At 32.9% G+C, this 19,025-nt stretch overlaps 1 protein-coding gene and 1 pseudogene across 1 annotated transcript; one reads left to right on the forward strand and one right to left on the reverse strand.

The window, feature by feature from the left end:
* Positions 1-6,466: 6,466 nt before the first annotated feature.
* Positions 6,467-10,707, forward strand: LOC105669034 (putative nuclease HARBI1; annotated as a pseudogene).
* LOC105669036 (dynein axonemal intermediate chain 4-like) lies at positions 10,706-17,131 on the reverse strand. Its single transcript, XM_012361774.2, has 4 exons — positions 16,574-17,131; positions 15,818-16,211; positions 14,466-15,035; positions 10,706-13,841 (listed from the first exon to the last, which is right to left on the reverse strand). Exons 1-4 carry the CDS (start codon positions 17,032-17,034, stop codon positions 13,035-13,037), a joined length of 2,232 nt encoding a protein of 743 aa, XP_012217197.2. The 5' UTR covers positions 17,035-17,131; the 3' UTR covers positions 10,706-13,034.
* Positions 17,132-19,025: the final 1,894 nt, after the last annotated feature.

Raw genomic sequence — 19,025 nt, forward strand, 5'->3', positions numbered from 1 at the left:
CTCATTTCTGAAAGATGCGATTTTGAAATATAATAAAATCATATATGGTTGTATTCAGCGTAAAAAATGCTACAACTTTTGTAATAACAAAAATTTTGAAATTTGTAAAAATAATAAGAAGGGGTGAGGGTAAATTAAAAAATATAAAATTTTTTAAAAATTGAGCTATGCGGTTATAAAGCTCATAAAATACCATGCAACTTTTCTTCGAAACATTTTTTGATATCTCTTACAGTTTTGACGATATTCAGTCAAAACCAAAAAAACCGTTTTAGCTTGTAGGAGTTGTTTCAACCCTAAACGTGCGAGAAAGCACATAAAAAAAATACGTGTCTCTTATTTTGAGCTACTTTACAACATATTTAAAGCTCGTCAAAATCGGAGGGGGACACTTGGGTTCCTTTCCTTGTTAGTTTTATTTTTACTACCATCTTCGAATTTTTTATTATTATTAATAATGTTAACGTTATTAATGTTTCTATCATCGAGTTCATCGTTGTCAAATTCATTTTGCATCTTAAGAGTTTCGTTGCTTTCAGGCTGTATCGTCGTCTCTTGCGTTTTCCCTAAACTATCCTGGTTAAGATCAATTTTATGGTCGTCGAGCAGTTCACTCAGGGGCCTGAATCGAAGGATAGACACTCGAATTTCAACCTCTTTGTCCAAAGTGCTTATGACATTCAAATAAGCTTTTTCCGACACGTTTTCCACGATAGTATCTCCCAAATATATTCCGTGCGCTAATTTGATTTTTGGTAAATAACCTATTTTTACTTCTGGATTTTCTATTCTCACGTAAAACAAGGATTCTGATCTGGGTGATGCTACGATAGTTTCCGGAGAAGAAAATGTCACGCAGTTTCCAAAAACGTTTAGTCGTTCGTGTGCGTAATTGATAGTTGAAGCTGTTTGTTTAAAGAAATCGTTTCCTAATATTCCTGATTGCGTAATCGGAAAGTCATCGGCCACTATGTGGAATTTTACTGACTCGCCGAAAAGAGTAAGAGCGATTTCTCCGAGTGTATAGACGGGGTAATTATTTATACCATTTAACTGTAAAACGTTATTATAATTAATATTTAAATTTTGAGGCACAAAATTTTCCTTAATTATGTTAGGACCGGAACCAGTGTTTAGCATAAAGGTTATGGGCGAAATCATTTCGTTAATTTTTATTTGGACAGTAGGCACGCGACTCTGTTTGTTAAGATTTACAGTTACGGGCCAAATTTCCGAAGGGTCACTTTTTACGCATTTTTCTGTGAGGTCGACGGGCGTGAAGTCTGGTCGGACCCCTGCGGTACGCCCGATTTCGAAGGGCCGTTCCCATTTCCCGTGTTTCCTTCTTTTTTACGATTATTGCTTGCAATACGTAATTGACAATTTTCAATTAGGTGCCCGTTGTCTTTACAATAATGGCAAAACGTTCCGTCAGCAGAATTTGCTCGTTGATTAGGATTTGAACGGCAGTTTTTAGCTGTATGGCCCAAGTTATTACAAATTTGACAGATAATTCTGGTTTGATTATTAAGATTTGCTTGTTCGTTTTGTTTTTTCCAACAATTATTGGCAGAATGGCCCGGTCGGTCGCACCACTGGCAAATTATGGAGATCTTATTGTTAAAATTACTTGTTTGGTTATTAGAATTATTTAAGCGGCAATTTTTTGCATTATGACCCGGTTTAAAACATAATTGACATTTTATGGTATTTTCTTGCACCATATTTATTGATCGTTGAGCTTGAGGATCACGTAATCGACACTTCTCTGCACTATGTCCGCGTTTTTTACAAATCTGGCAAATCAGGATTTCAGTGCCTAAATTATTTTGTTTAAAAGAGTTTGCCATTTGCATAAGTTTCCTACAATTAGCTGCTGAGTGGCCAATTTTAAAGCAAATTTGACAAATTCCGGTGGAACGATTTTCCTGTACATTATTTCGATCGGAGTTAGCAGGTCCATGTCGTAAATCTGTAATAGCACGAAGCTCTCTTTCTATGCGTAGGGCATCTGTTACAATCGTCTGTACGTCTAAGTTTCGAGCGATCCTCTACTCGATTTCGGGTTTTAGGCCTCGGATGAAACATTTACACATGTTTTTTTCTAAAGATGCTCGCACGTCGTGATCTGTTAACGCGTGTTCTGAACTACGATAAGCTTCTCGTATCTGTTTTCCTAAGAGTTTTACACGATTAGCATAAGTGACGACATCCTCATCATTCTTTTGATATACGCTTCCTATAGCTTGATATACGCTTCTCCTTGTAGCTGATACACATTTTTAGATCCGCCGTAAATTTGTTTTAGATATGTAGTTAATTGAGCTACTGTTTCGAAATCTTGATCTCTAATTGTTCGACGCGCCTCGCCTACTATTCGCGTTCGTAAAATTTTAGTAAATTGAGGCTCTGCTTCATTGGGCAACATAGACTTTGCCTCTTCGCATCCTTCGATAAAATAATTTAGTGGGATATTTTTTCCGTCAAAAAATGGAACAGCTTTGACCGCGTATTTTAGGGTTGCGAACGGATCACCTTGCGCCATATTTCTCACCTTTTTACTGTCATTTGGACTTAGTTTAAAGTTTAAGTGTTTGCTTTCACCACACGGTCTAATAGTCTCGTCACCAGAATCGTCGGAATCGTACTCGGGAGCACTAGGTTCCACTAAAAACGCTTCAATTTCAGGTTTGTTAGCGTTGAATTTAATTCGTTTGGGGACGCAAGCGGAGGAGGCTGCTGGAGTGGATGTGTGAAGTGTATCTAATGTGTCTGATTTAGTTTTCTTTTTGCCTTTTATAGCGGCATTAAATTGTTCTTCTATTTTATCTTTATCGGAGTTAGACCTCGTTGTCATTCCTACCTCTCAAAAATTGCACTTTTTATCCCGGACGAGCCCCCAATTTTTATTCTTTCTATCAAGTCTGTTACGTCCTGATAGAAGTAGAATTTTTTCGTTGGGCTCGGCGATCAACGTAAACGGGCCTGACCGCACGAGCCGAGCGGCACGTTTAGGACTTGCGACGAGTCAGCGACTGGAAGAGTCGTTTTTACTCCGTCGACAGGTCAACCGCTCGTGGTTCCCTTTTTGGGTCAAGGAATTGAATCCCTTTTACCGGGACGGAACCTTTGTGCGCAATTTGAGAGGGAAGGTGTGAGGGGGTGACGAACGAAGAGGGTGTGGTTAAATGAAAAAGAACAAAAGTTTAATTTACTAAAGACTTAACATTTTAATTTAATTGAATTTTTAATTTGGATACAAAAACTTAACTCTTAATCGCATGTGTTTATAATTTTGTTTGCGTATTTCCTACAATAGTGTGTGTGTGTGAGTGTTTCATTCTTCCGGAGGGAGGACAGAGGAAATAATAAAATAAAGAGGAATGAACTGACTTACTCGTTGCAGAGTAACCTTGGTTAGTGCTGAGTAGGTTCGGTGGTTCTAAGCAGGCGCCCCGTTGAGGGATGGTGTCGTATAGGCGTCGGACTCCTTTTTTTTAAACGTGTGGGCACCCTGCTGCGGGATGGTGTCGTCAGGGTGATGGACCCTCTACTCGAGATGCACCACTTGGTCGCGACAAAGTATCAACTAATTTTACTTTTTGATTCGCGCCCCCGAACTACTCAAAAAACTGTTTCAAGAAACTGAGCTAAACGGAATAAGCTGCGCAAAAACTGCTTGAAGAACTGTGTGTAATAGTGTGTGGAGCCACCAGAACACGGGTTTTTATACCCTTTCCTTGGGGTAGAACCCTTTGGAAAATCTTAGGTTTTTGAGGCGGGAATCGAATAGGAATTAGTCTTGCGAGAAGATTTTTAATGTGGGGGAGGATGGCGTCATTTTTAGCTAATAGGATTGGGTTTAGATGATTAGGTTACTTGAAATGGGGTAGGAAGAAAGGGGCCCTAACGAATAAGGAATAGCGTCGTTTCGGGTCCATATATTAGGTGTAGTAAAAAGTAATCCATTATTTTTGCATTAAATTGAAGACTTTATTTAGCATAGTTAGAATGATCCGATTTAGGTCAAATATGCACCGTTTTGTTCGATAACTTGTTGCCATTTTGAAGGTAATTTCATAATGCCTCTCTCATAGAAACCCTCGTCCCTACTGGTAAAAAACTGGGACAATCGATTTTCACAAGCTTCTCTTGAGGCAAATTTTTCACCAGCAAAATTATTCGCCATAGACAGGAACAGGTAGTAATCACTTGGCGCCAGGTCCGGACTATAAGGTGGATGCATAAGAACCTCCCAACCAAGCTCCCGGAGCTTTTGGCGAGTCACTATCGATGTGTGTGGCCTGGCGTTGTCCTGATGGAACACAATTCCTCTTTTATTGGCCAAAGCTGGCCGCTTCAGGGCGATTGCTTCCTTTAGACGGTCCAATTGTTGACAGTACAGATCCGAATTAAGAGTTTGGCCGTAGGGGAGCAGCTCATAGTAGATGATTCCTTGCCAATCCCACCAAACACACAGCAAAGCCTTCCTGGCCGTCAATCCTGGCTTGGCCACCTTTTGCGCCGGCTCACTGCGATTCGACCACGACCGTTTTCGCTTGACATTGTCGTAAGTGATCCACTTTTCATCACCAGTAACCATCCGCTTCAGAAATGGGTCGATTTTGTTGCGATTCAGCAGAGATTTGCAGATGGAAATTCGGTCCATGAGGTTTTTTTGCGTTAATTCGTGAGGCACCCATACATTGAGCTTCTTTTGGAATCCAGCCTTATTTAAGTGGTTCCAAACGGTTTTTTGTGCAATGTTTAGCTTCTGGGCAATCGAAACAGTGCTTACATGACGGTCGGACTCGACGATTTCCATTATTTCATCAACATTTTCGACAATTAGCCTTCCAGGGCGTGGTGCATCTTTGACATCAAAATTACCGAAACGGAATCGACGAAACCAAAATTGCGCGTAATTGGCTGTTACAGTATCAGGACCATAAACATTATTCACATTTTTAGCCGCCTGGCTTGCGTTTTCACCTTTATCAAAGAAAAACTGTAGAATATGACGTATTTTCTCTTTGCTGGTGTCCATCCTTGACGTGCGCTCAAACAATACTGAGTCAAGCAATCACAAAACTGTCTCAGAAGTTTTTTTAGTTCGAAATCTTATCTTTCTAACGCCATAAAGCGTGACCCGATCGCACTTATACAACGCGAGATACGGATTACTATAGCCATCTATTAGAAAAATAATGGATTACTTTTTACTACACCTAATATGATGGGGGTAGGTTTTTGAGGTGGCGTAACCCGGTTGGTGTTAATTAGTATAGGTGGGGTGCATCTCAGTGTCTTAAGATCTGGGTGGGCGTAGTTTTTAGACCATACAATGGAATGATGGGTGGTCTATAGAGGTGCTTGCCCCCGATTCCCGGCTTTTGGATTGGATGGTTAAGAATCGGTATATAAGTTCGCAAAGCCTTGGGTCACTGATCTAATAAATTTGACAGTTTACGACTGTCGCGTGCTCTTGGTGTCGCGTGGAGAGTGCGACTAATGCATCTCGGTTTCCCAGACCTACTGAACACGTGCGCCGTATCAGGTGTCGCGCCTTCTCGGCATGCGACTGCGGTCATTGCCCGATCGTTACTCGGTAAAACCCTATCTATTAGCTAGGGTTCCCGTAGGTGGAATCCAAGAATATGACTAGCTAGTGTCAGTTTTTTTTTATCTCTTACTCTAACCGTCTGGAGTCGGTTAAGGACTCTAGCTACCGCCAAGTTTTGACTTTTACGGTTTTTCTGGCGACGATAGGCACGCTGAGCGGCCAAGGTATTTTGAAATATCCATGCTCCTTGCTATTTTTCTCTGTGAGAAGATTCGAGCTCCTGGTGTCTCATGAGAAAAACAGCTCTGGCGTTATAATATTCCTTAAGAGTTTTTGTTGGTCCCGCGTTTACTAGGTCTGGTATTTAATGAAAAGAAAAGAATCGTGAAGTCTGATCAGGACGTAACAGCAATAACAATGCATTATTGCAAATTCATTACATTGCAATATTACTGTAATATTTCGTTACAATCTTCCTAAAGGCGGACATTTTAACGTTGCTGCAATCCCACAGCAATGATGCAACAACATTTTGCAGTAAATTTGCAATATTGCAACATTGCGATGAAAGATTGATGCAATGTGTATGCAATCTTTGTGTGCTGTATGGGAGGATTTATTTACTTATTATTTTATATGTTTGAAAAGAGTAAAGATGCAAAAAATATATTTAACCGTTTTCGACACACTGTTGAATTTTTGCTGAAATTTATGACTCGGCATGTGTTGCTGGCAACTTACTGTCATATTGCTCTTTATATACAGCGATAAACCGTTAACAGCAAATACACGACAAATTGTCGGCAAAATATGTTGAATATGTGTGATGTCAAACCAAAAACAAATGCCTGACTCACCTTGTTCTAAATTTGCTGAAAACTCATGCGTTTTGTTTTCGGCAATATGACAGCAAAAACACAGACAGGTGGCTATCAGGGTGTCTACGTCACTCAATATTTGAAGAAGGAAACTACTGATTATATGTTTTACAATTTAACATAAAAATATCATTTTTTGTACAATATTATCGTGAAAAAAGTAGACGTCAGAACCCTTAGCAAATCACTAACGACTGTGTTAAGAAAGAACTGGAGGATTATATATGTCGCAGTTGGGCATAGATGTATTCTTGTGCATAAGAAGACAATATTTCTCAAAATCCACATACGAAATATATATTCCTTTAGTTCCTTTTTACAATGCTTGTGTAAATACTTTTTGAAGAGTTCGCACGTCTACATTTTATATGACTTTATGAAATGATTTTAAAGAATCATGTAAAAAGTAAAAGTTTGAGTATATTAGTAAATGCATAAGAAACAAACATACTATCCATGTTATTAAAAATCATCACTTAAGGGCTTTGACAAAATTACCGAATATTCGAACAAATGTATGTCTTGCAAAAATAAATATTGTTACATTAAATTTTTTTAATATTTGTGAACATGTAGAAGAAAGCATATAAAAATTTTTAAATACGAAGAGAAGGGAACACTGAAAAAAATGTTTTGCTGATGTAGGTAGATTTCTAGGTGTCACAACAAAAATGTATCGCTATTTTTTGTATCTGCTAAAATATTGTTTGTCACATGTAAAATTTATGACAGCAACATTCTAGTAATATCTTCTAGAAAATTTAGGTCTCATTGCTAAATAATAATAATTGCATTGAGTAAATGAGTTTTAATACTGTAGCTAGAACAAGCTACTGTAATTATATTTCTTGTGAGAAATATAGCTGCCGATTATAACGGGCGCATTATACAAATTATGTTAGATGTGAGGATCCCATAGCAAAACAAATCACAGTGATATCATAATGATATTTCTCTGTAACGCTCAAATATGTCATAATAAAATCGTGGTGACATACGAATGTCTGCTTTATCACAGATATAATGTCGCTATGACATCATTGTGATATGAAAAATAAAATAAAAATAAAAAATAAAAAATAGATATTTATCTACTCAATTTCTGAACAATCAGTCTATCTAAATTCCCTGTTTGGATTCAGATATTAAACTGATAGAAAGTTATTACATCTTTAATATTATTAGCTGCCTTTTGCAAATTTTATATAATTCTCATGATTAAAACTTAAATACGAGATAAATAGCGCATAAATGCGTCACATAGCAGCAAGCAAACGAACTAATGACTAAATACTGTTTTTGGAATGTTGTAATATTTCTGCGACATTTGATGTCATATTATGATGATATCACCACGACTGTAACTAATGATATTACTGCAACTTCTGATAATGTCACAATGACATCTCAATTTTTCTGTAACCTTGTGACTCTATTGTAAGTCTGTTTTAATGTCACTGTGGTTTTTTTTTTGCTATGGGGATATATTCAGTTGTCTCTAGTCTTTTTGTGTACCACAGTCAAACTTTATAACAACTATTAGCTTTAACATGAATAGGCGTCGCAGGAAAACTTTCTTTCTAAATTTCACAAATAGTTCATATATAAATTCTGTCTCTGTCATTTAGATTGATTAAGTGCCAAACATATTCGATATCACAGTATTTGCTAATCATTTATCTACTTTAGTTAATTTTTCGCACCCAAAAAATTTTTGCTGTAGTTGCAAGATCATTTTTTCAGTGAACAGTACGAATATCGCCGGACATATGTTAAATATTTCAACAAATTATGTTTTAATTATCTGTGCAAATGTTCCGTCTATATTTGAATCACTAATAAATAATGTAACAATATTCTGAATCATTATGTGTAAGATACTGTATCATTTCTTTTATTATTTTAATGTTATGCTTATGCTGATATAAAAATTTTTCATAAAAACTTGATATAACAAAAATCATGATTAATGTTGTCTTAAAATGTTATAAGCATGTACTAGATTGTATTATTTCATCATTTTAAGCTTATTTAAAAATTTCTCGATTACGAATTTAATGTCATCTCTAAAATAATTCTAGCATGTAGCAGATTTTATCATTTTATCATTTTAATGTTATTATTATTTAAAAATTTCTTAACTATGAAATTAATGTTGTAGCTAAGGTATTACAAGTAAGAAATTGTATCATTATATTATTTTAATGTTATTTCGTTTATTTCAAAATTTCTCTAATCTTTTACGAATTTAATGTTATTGTAAGAACATGTAGGTCAATCATTATATTATTTACAAGTAATAAATATATGAATATAATAAAAATTTTTAAAAATTACAACGCATTACATAACAATTACGTTTTTCCATATTTTTTAGATATAATCACTAATCAAAATCTTAAAAAAAAACTTGATTTTTATATTTTGATTAAATAAAACTTAATTAATTGATCTGAATTGAATAATTGAGACATTGAAGATAAATAATTCTCTTTACGCAATAAATTTTTCTTTATTAAGTTAAAATACTAAATTATATTTCAGTGTGAGGAATATTTGTATATATTTTTTTGATATATCATATTTCATTGCAATGTACAGATAAAAAGCTGATGCGTTATCATAATGCAGCATCCACGATTTCAGTCCATTCTTGTTAAAATATCTTCGATATTAATATCGAGATATATGTATATATCGATTATATGTATATCGATTATTATGTATTTTATTGTTTTTATTGATCAAACATTTTAAACATTAAAAGAAACACAATCGAAGACGGACGCAAACATTTAAACAGGATAATAAAACATTTTAAAAATTTAGAGAAATACAATCGAAAACGGACGTGAACATTTAAACAGAATAAAAGATAAAGGAGCATATGAAGGTGTAAAGAAGAGATAGGATAGTCGCTCGAAATTAAGATCGTGCATCTGAAATCACTCGTTTCAATTTAATCTCGTTTCTATTCCTGTATTTCCAAGAACATGTAAGTTAATCAATATATTATTTGCAATTAATAAATATATGAATATAATGGTAATGTTAAAAAATTACAACGCATTACATAACAATTACGTTTTTCTATATTTATTAGATATAATCACTAATCAAAGTCTTAAAAATAAACTTGATTTTTATATTTTGATTAAATAAAACTTAATTAATTGATCTGAATTGAATAATTGAGACATTAAAGATAAATAATTCTCTTTACGCAAAAAATCTTTATTCAATTCATTAATTTAAAATACTTAATTATATTTCAGTGTGATTAAAATAGTTTCAAATTGATATTGATTCATAAATTATATATTATTTTATATAATTTCCTTAAAAATGGTCCCCTCTCTGTGCAATGTACTTATGTCATGCTTCTTCCAACTTTGGAAACATTTTAATAGAGTTCATAGATTGATGTTGGAATGGCCTTTAATTCCCGCAGTGAATTTCTTTTAATATTGTTTATGTTGTTAAATCGGTGGCCTTTCAATAATTTTTTTCAACTGGGGCAACAGGTAAACGTTTGTTGATTGAGTGAATAGAAAGATTGTGGTAATTGCAGGTAAGTAAATGTAATATCGAATTACAATAAAGTAATATTATAAACATTGGTATATATCATCCATTTGCATACATTTATTTGCAGTTGGTATGCGATCACAGGACTCTAATCACACATTGCTACACTGGACATCCTGGTTCTGTTCATGAGTTTTTCGGCAGTCAGAAATGGCAGATTTCTTAAATGATACAGAAAAGTTTCCTGCAAACAGCCATATTCTGGGTGATGCTACATATGAGCTGCATCAACACCTGCTTACTCCTTTCCAGGACAATGGCCATTTAACTGAGAAACAAAGAAGTTACAACTACCGCCATTCAGCAGCCAGGGTAGCTGTAGAAAGATGTATTGGTTTGCTGAAAAGACGAATGAGAAGTTTACTTGATCGATTACCCATGTCAAGGATAGATTTGATGGCAGAATATATTATATCATGTTGCGTGATTTACAATATTTGCACACTACGAAGAGATTAAATGATTGTTGTCACAATTCCTCCATCTTCACACGAAAATGTCACACAAAATATTTCACGTAAAGGAAAACAAAATACAGACATTAATAAGATAAATGTAATTATGAATAGGTTGCAGCTCTAAAACAAATGCCTGGAAAATTGTAAATGTATATATTGTAATTTTCCTTGACATATTTTGATTGAAATTTTTAAGTTAAATTTAGTTGAATTATTATGTTTTGCGATGCAAATTTGAAATAAATTTTATTATTGGATTTAATTATGGGATTATTTTTAACCTCTTTATCCTTAACTTTAACTTCTTTTACTCTTACTTTTACTCTTACAGTGTACTTTCTGTATACAATCAGAACAAGAAAATTAAAAATTATAGAAATTTCCAAATAAAACAAATTTATTGTAAAACAAAACAACTTTTATAAAAACATTCTCTTCACTTTTGATGATATCTCTCAAAATCAAATATACCGCGTTAGCTGGCAATCCTTAAACATGCGATTGGGCATGTATAAAAAAATACGAGTTTTATTATTTTATAGCTATATTATTTTTAACTACATTACAACATATTCAAAGTCCATCAAAATCGGAACACTTGGGTACATTTTTCTTGTAAATCACGATAGAAAAAAATAATAGAGGAAACTTTTTCACTGTGTACTATAATCTACCAGTTTGTGATTATATTTTTTCGAATAATACACTAATACACCAGCAAAATCTAACTGCATCTTTTTTTAAATAAAATTATATACTTTTTTTAAGCGTAAATCGATTCTTCTCATTATTTTGTAGATAAAAATATTAAAATAACATAATCGAAAAACTAATATTTTGCCTCATATTACACATTTTATTTCATAAAATTATTTTATTACACTTAAGTACTTAAATGTGCTACCATGACATTCTAAATTCACAGGTTTTTTATGTTATGTTTTTATAACATTGTCAAGTTGGTCATTAGTTACATTACAACAAGCTATTATAATTCGTTCTTTCAAGTTATTTTGTGAAAAAAATTTCTGCAAAAAAAATTACACGTTATCTTTTATGACATAAAATGTGTAATATATAGAGGAAATATATATGTGCGTATATAAAAATATAAAAACATAAAAACATCTTTAAAACCATTAGTGACAAAAGCTTGTAAAAATTGCAAATTTTATTTCATGTCATTCCTCTTATTTTTCGCTTTGATCCTTAAGAGCAAGGATTTAAACAAAAAAACAAGCGAGAAAAGCGTGAAAAGCGCGTATGTAATGATTGAATGCGGTTAATGTCGTCTCGTATGGGATTCACCAAGAAGTACATTATGATTATCGATGTGAACCTGGTGTTCGACTTTACAAAAATTAAAATTTAATAATATGGTTCGTTTGTATTTCGTTTGTACCTGTTTGTACCGCACTTTATTTCGTTTATACCTCTAAGGATAAACAAATACAAAGTGGTTAAAAAATGGCCAGCGCTCAACTTTCAGATATTTTAATTTTGTTAATGCCATTCGATAGAGAATCGTTTGTACTCGTTTGTACCTTTTTTTATTTTGTTTATACTTCAAAGGATTCGGAGATACAGCGTTTTTCAGTTTTAGCGTACCCCTTCTACAGGGAACTTAACCATTTTACAAGATATCGAGAAACGGCCAACGGCATTCGAAAGAGAATCGTTTGTACCCGTTTGTACTTCAAAGTTCGGAGATAGTTTAGTTTCCTATAGAAGAGGTATGCTAAAACTGAAGAACACTGTATCTCCGAACCCTTTGAGGTACAAACAAAAACAAAAGAGGTACAAACGGGTACTCTTTCGAATGACATAAACGAAATTTAAAAATCTTGTAATCGCGTGCTGGCCATTTTTCCATCCTCTTGTATTTTTTTACCCTTTGAGGTACAAACGAAATAAGAAGCGGTAGAAACAAGTACAAACAAACCATATTATTAAATTTTAATTTTTGTAAAGTTGGGCGCCAAGTTTACATCGGTATTATGATTACAGCATAATATACACTCAGTCAAAGAAAAAACGATAGAAAAATAAGAAAAAATGATTAAACTTCAAATGCTTATAACACAGTTAATAATTATCGTATTGAGGTGATTAAAAAACGAAAATAAAGCTTGAAGTCTGTTTTTGAAGAACTTTTAATGCCGATTGCGTGTGACAATTAGTTTTTCAATGGTGGATGACACAGAAGACCTGCGCAAATGCATCTCTTTTGTGACACACACACACACGCGCGCGCGCGCGTATAAGCATTTGAGGTTTTACAATTTTTTCTTATTTTTCTACTGTACCGCTTTTTCTTTGACTAAATGTAATTGCCGGGTGGTAAGTAGGTTGAATAAACTTTGATAGTCTTCTCCTGAAGAGAGAAAGACTCTCATTGCTGCCTAATGTCAATCTCTTTCTCTCTTTCTTTTTCTGACCTAATTTTCTAATTAAATTATAAAACTTCCTTGTAGTAATATATGTAAATTTCTGTTTTAATATGTTTCTTTAGACATTTACCCTACTATTATATCGGATACTGAATCATTAAAATGGCGGACCGAGCTTTTTTAACTTTCTCAAGAGATCTGGTTTAGTCACCAGTGCTTTGTGAATGGATTCGATTAGTACTTTTGTTTGATCATAAGGCGCAAACGGCATGCCTTCAAGATTATAGATGTAAATAACGCCTTCAACATCAGCGACTATTAGTTGATTCCCATTCGTCGTAAAATCAATAGCGACCAAACTTGCTCCATTAGTCGAAGTCGTCACAGATGCTGGAATGTGCGTTTTCCTGCGAATGTCCCACACACAAATTTGGTTGTTAACAATACTGGCGATAATAGTGGAGCACATGGGACTCCAGCAAGCGCTTCTCACGCATGCCATTGCTGTTGACAAATTAATAAGCGGTTCGGTAAGACCTTCGGCCCATATTCTGATGTACCAATCGGCGCCGCAAGTCAAGAACAACTTCTGACAAAAAGGCGAGAATTCGAACGAATAAATCGCACCGTCGTGCGCCAGGAAACTGTCCACGTGTTGATGTAAGTAATCCGTGGAACATCGATAGATGCAACCTTCGTCAGAGCCGACGAAGTAAACATTGTTGACGGTGGGATGTCGTCGGAGAACAAGAGCGGCTGGTTGGCGACTGATGGGCACGTCGTAGACCACGCAGTGATCGGTTCTAGAAACCCCGACTAGTTTACCTTTTACTCTATAAAGTCGCATTATTTCCGTGGCGAAAAAATCTTCACCAGAACGGTAGCAATATACCCGGCCATCCTGGTCGCTGGTATAGATCTGTTCATGATATTCAAACTGCTCGTCACCACTCCACCATTGTACCTAGTAACCAGAATAAAGGATACTCTCAATTATACTATCAATATTATACCATAGCGGAATAGTCAAATATTATAAATTTCAAGGCACTCTGCATAATTGACTTTAGCAAGAAATTATCCTTAATAGTTTTTAAAGTATCAATGTTGTTCAAGTATAACACATCGAACACAGGGTATGCCAAAATGGTACGCCGATCTGGATACAGTCTGAATATGTCGTAAATAATGCAATTTTGAAAAAAAGTTTCAGACAAAAGTTGTAAAGTTTAAAAAGATGCATTGAACGATAAAATCCATTTGACCTTGGGTGGCGTTGCCAAGGTCAGGTCAACTTAATTTTTTTAAATAGAACCCCCGTAAAAACGTCTCAACGAGTTTGCAGGGTTCTGTATGCAATAATTTAAAGGTATAATAATAATGATAATGATAATGATAATAATACGAACTACAATATAAAAAGAATATAAAAGGAATATAAAAAGAATATTAAAAGATAAATTTTGATACTTTTTGATTATATTAAAGTAAAAGTATTTGCACTTTTGTAATGTGTACATAAATGAAAATCGCATATTTTCATAGTATTAAAATCAAAATAATGGTACAATATGGTTAACATTTTTACCTGCCAATGCGGTGAATAGGCCGCTGATGTTTCCCTGCAACTCTGTCTGATGACATTTATCATTTTCGTGCTGACATCGATAATCTTCACACTTCCGTCATAGAAACCGATAGCTAAAAGATTCGGTCGTTTCTTGCTCCAATCAATATTCGATAACGGACTGTTAAAGATGTATTCGCGGTCAGGCTGTCTAGGGTTCTTGGCACACCAGATTAGCAATAGTCCGTTTGTTCTGTCCAACCCAATCTTGGCGCCATAAGCAACGGCGAGGACGCTCTCGTTAACCGGATTCCAACAAAATGCGATCACGGGGCGGTCATGCGCTGTTTCGCACGCGTACGTCCACAGCAAATCCAAACGGTAATCGAACTTCAGATCTAGTGCACACGGATCGCATCTGATCAGGCCGGTGAAGCGCTTCTGCGCTGTTGCGAATACATTGTTTGCAATTATGCGCTCCATTACACATGTCGCGTCCAAAAAGCGTGTCTTTCGGCAAATGTGAGATAATTGCTTCTCAAAGCTTGAATTGAGAGTCGCTTCAGGTTCAGGGAGTTTGTATTGGAGTTCCTATTGCAAAAATATCAACAAGGCTTTCTTATAGAAAAAATTTACTTCGTAAAAATTTTTTTACATATTTATTGAAATTTTATTTATTATTTTATATAGTATTTTTTATATAATAAAATTAAAATAATTTTATAGAAGATGGTAATATATAAAATAATAAACAAATAACATTTTAATATACTATAAAAATATTTATATTATAAAAAAAATTAATCATATAGATATAATTATAGTATTCTGTTATTGATAATTTCCAACATTATTATTTTTTTATATATTTATCGAAATTTTATTTGTTTATTATTTTATATATATTATTATCTTTCATAAAATTATTTAAATTTTATTATATAGAAGATAATAATATATAAAGTTTCACTATTTTTGCAAACATGTTGGTACATTTTGCAAAATTGGAAATGTAAAAATTAATATTACCAATCGATTCTTTTCGTCAACCTACATAAAAAATATTAGCGGAAGACAATCGAAAAGTGAATATTAATAAGATCTAAATCATTTTTGCTATATATACTCTCAGTAATAGTTTATAACATTTTAAATATCTTATTCTGTATATAGGTACTAATAATTTCCAATAGTTATAAACAATTGTAAGAAAAATTTTTTTGCAAAATAAACTACCAAAGAACAGATAAAAAAACATTAGACACATCAGTTTATTTCAAACAAGTTTTACTTTAAAAAATTTTAATACAAAATTTACGAAGTTATTTTTTAACATTACGCAATTTATTTCTATATGAATATGGCGAAAATACTTGCGCTTCTCGTATCCGGCACATTGACTCCTTCGAGTGTACGATCATACGTCCATTTTTCTCAGTCATTAATTCTGGCGCCGCATAAGTATCGTGGATCACCCAATTGTTTACAAATGCATCCTGATTTCTACGGAGTCTCATACCCAAATAAGTGCCACGTGATTTCATTAGCACTCGTATTGTTTGCGTCTCAGCATCCAATAGCTTACGATTGGAGCCTGGTCCCATTGTCACATATTCATAATTTTCATTTTCAAGTTGAACTACTTGTCCTTCGGGCATTTGTAAATTCTCAGTCATCTGTATCATTTCAAAGATAAAAAACGTCTGTGTCTCTTTCAAGTTAATTGTCACAGCTTCTGGACGAGTTGCAAATACTTCTAATTCGTCGCTGTAAATAAATTATATTTACAATTTCCATTGTCTATCAATTTATTTTATATAAATATTAATTAAAATTTTCTTATTTTTAATAAGTCGAGATCAATTCTATTTGAAATTTTCCCAAGTAGCATATGTTTGTTTCATATATATTTTTTTAACGTATATGAATACATTGAATAAGTTTAGGAAATGAATATGAAACAAACATGTGCTATCTGGGTTTTCTTTACTTTCTACTAATAGTTTAAGTTTAATACACATGTAGAATTTAACAAATAATTCAACAAAGATAAATTTAGCAGAGTTTATGAAAATTTAATAAAAATTGTTGTAAATTCATATTTATTTTCAAGTTAATATAATTGTTACCTAGGTAGAAAAAATGGCAATGGAGCAGTATCCTCAATTTTCTCAATAGGCAAGGACGAACAAATTTGTGTCGACAGCAGACTCTCCATTTGTAAATCATTAGATGCTATCGAGGAAGACTTGAGGAGAAGAGAAGAACTCGCCCTGAGACCACTAGTCCTCGAACAAGATGCTATCAGCTGGGAGTCACTTCCAGTCTGGAAGAGTCCAATGGTTTCCAAGGTAGTCATTTGATTTTCGTCAATAACACAAAATGCTGCATGGACCAATGGCTTTGGTGTAACATCAATGTCTTCATAAAAGATACGAAGCGTTTGTCGTTGTAGAAGAAGCACTGAAGCAACATTTCGTTCGCATCCAATTTTACGAGCTCGCCCGATCGTATTGAGTTTTATTCTTGACGGACTGATACTGAAAATTTTAGAAGTTCTTTGCGGTGATTCAAAGTAATTGGTTTTCATTCCAAAAAGATAAAATTGTATCAAACTGTAAAAGTTGCAGTGTTTAGTTTCAGTTTTGGAATGCGAATACTTTGATCAGCAGTTTTCGCGTCTCCATGGAAACGCTTTATCGATTGTGTAAAGGAGAGAGGATAAGGTTCATATTATTTTCTTAATATGTTATTATTTAATAATATATCAAATTGATTATCTAATACATGAATTATCAAATATCTCTTTTTTTCTTCTTTATTCTTTTGATGTAATAAAAAGTTTTCTTTTACTTTTTAAAATTATATATCATTATTTCGCATTATTGCTTCAAGCAAGCGCACCTAAACGCACCAATGAGAGATGCGAAAATATATGTAATCAAGCAACACACACACACACACACACACGCGCGCGCACACACACACACACACACACACACACACACAACGCGCGCGCGCCGCACACACATTTGTTAAAAGAAATTTAATTTTAAGAAATTTAAATTTTATTTTTGTTTACACTTTTAAAATATTTAAAGATGTTTTAATTTGAAACGGTGTTTAGATTTAAAAGATTAAAATGTTCAAATCTGAAACATCTCGCCATAGTGTTTAGATCTTTAGCACACACTAGAAAAAAAGTTTTGTTGTATTATAAGAAATTCTGGTTGATTCTACTAGTACGTTTGTTCAAAAATTTTACGAAACAAATTTGTTGTTGGAATTACCAGAAAATTCTGTTAAATTCCATGTCATAACTAAAACAAAACAGTATTGTTTTACTTTTCAAAAAAATTGTTATATATATTAAATCTTTCAAAAAAACCTGTCGTATATATTAAAATTTTCAAAAAAAGCTATCCTATATATTTCTTACAAAAAAATATGATATCAGGAAATGGCACCAAGTGGGACTAAAGAACTATGAAAAAACTTGTACACTATTTCTATAAAACTCTTCTATAAAACTCTTGTACATAAAGCTGTCGTATATATAATTAATTATATTATATACTGTATTTTATCATAAAATATAGTATATAAATAAAAATATTTAATAAAAAATTTAAATAATTAATAAAAAATAAAAATATTTAATTAAAAAATTAAAAAATATAAAAAATTTAATCAAAATAAAAAAATATTTATTAAAAAACGCAAAAAAACTTTGCGCTGTTACAGTAAATTACATGTTAATTTCATTACTTTATTGCTTTATAATACTTTGTGGTGTAGCAGCGCCAAGTTTTTTTGCGTTTTTTAATAAATATTTTTTTATTTTGATTAATTTAATTATATTTTTTAATTTTTTAATTAAATATTTTTATTTTTTATTAAATATACGACAGCTTTATGTGTACAAGAGTTTTATAGAAGAGTTTTATAGAAATAGTGTACAAGTTTTTTCATAGTTCTTTAGTCCCACTTGGTGCCATTTCCTGATATCATATTTTTTTGTAAGAAATATATAGGATAGCTTTTTTTGAAAATTTTAATATATACGACAGGTTTTTTTAAAAGATTTAATATATACGACAATTTTTTTGAAAAGTAAAACAATACTGTTTTGTTTTAGTTATGACAAGAGCGTATACTTGGCGCCTTTTTTTTACCTTTTTTTAAAAAAGGTAATTTTTTTGATAGATATTTTTTTTTTTTTTTTTAATAATATATATATAACAGTTTTTTTTAATTTAATATATACAATTTTTTTGAAAGGTAAAACACTGTTTTGTTTTGATTGTAATAAAATTGACTGGAAATTATAAATATTGTTGGAACTAATTTAGTATACATAGAACAGAAATATTAAACTTTGAGCTATTTAATTTTATTTATTTTAGACAAATCATACACTAAAGTCTCTAAACAATTGTCACATAAGGCATAGTGATAATTGGTATGATTGTATAAATTTTAATTTTACCATATATACATTCTGTCAAAAAAGCACATGATTCGAGACTTTAGTGTATGATTTGTCTAAAATAAATAAAATTAAATATCAAGATTCAATAT

This window comes from Linepithema humile, chromosome 6 (genome assembly GCF_040581485.1).
Source record: "Linepithema humile isolate Giens D197 chromosome 6, Lhum_UNIL_v1.0, whole genome shotgun sequence".
Taxonomy (NCBI): Eukaryota; Metazoa; Arthropoda; class Insecta; order Hymenoptera; family Formicidae; genus Linepithema; species Linepithema humile.

Bases quoted from the DNA above. Each gene is read 5' to 3' on its own strand.
- LOC105669036 (XM_012361774.2), bottom strand. From the start codon at position 17,034: ATGAAAACCAATTACTTTGAATCACCGCAAAGAACTTCTAAAATTTTC. The intron at 15,036-15,817 runs GTATTTTCGCCA...TTTTTGCAATAG, and splicing joins GCCGGATACGAGAAGCGCAA to GAACTCCAATACAAACTCCC. The intron at 13,842-14,465 runs GTAAAAATGTTA...TCTGGTTACTAG, and splicing joins CCTATTCACCGCATTGGCAG to GTACAATGGTGGAGTGGTGA.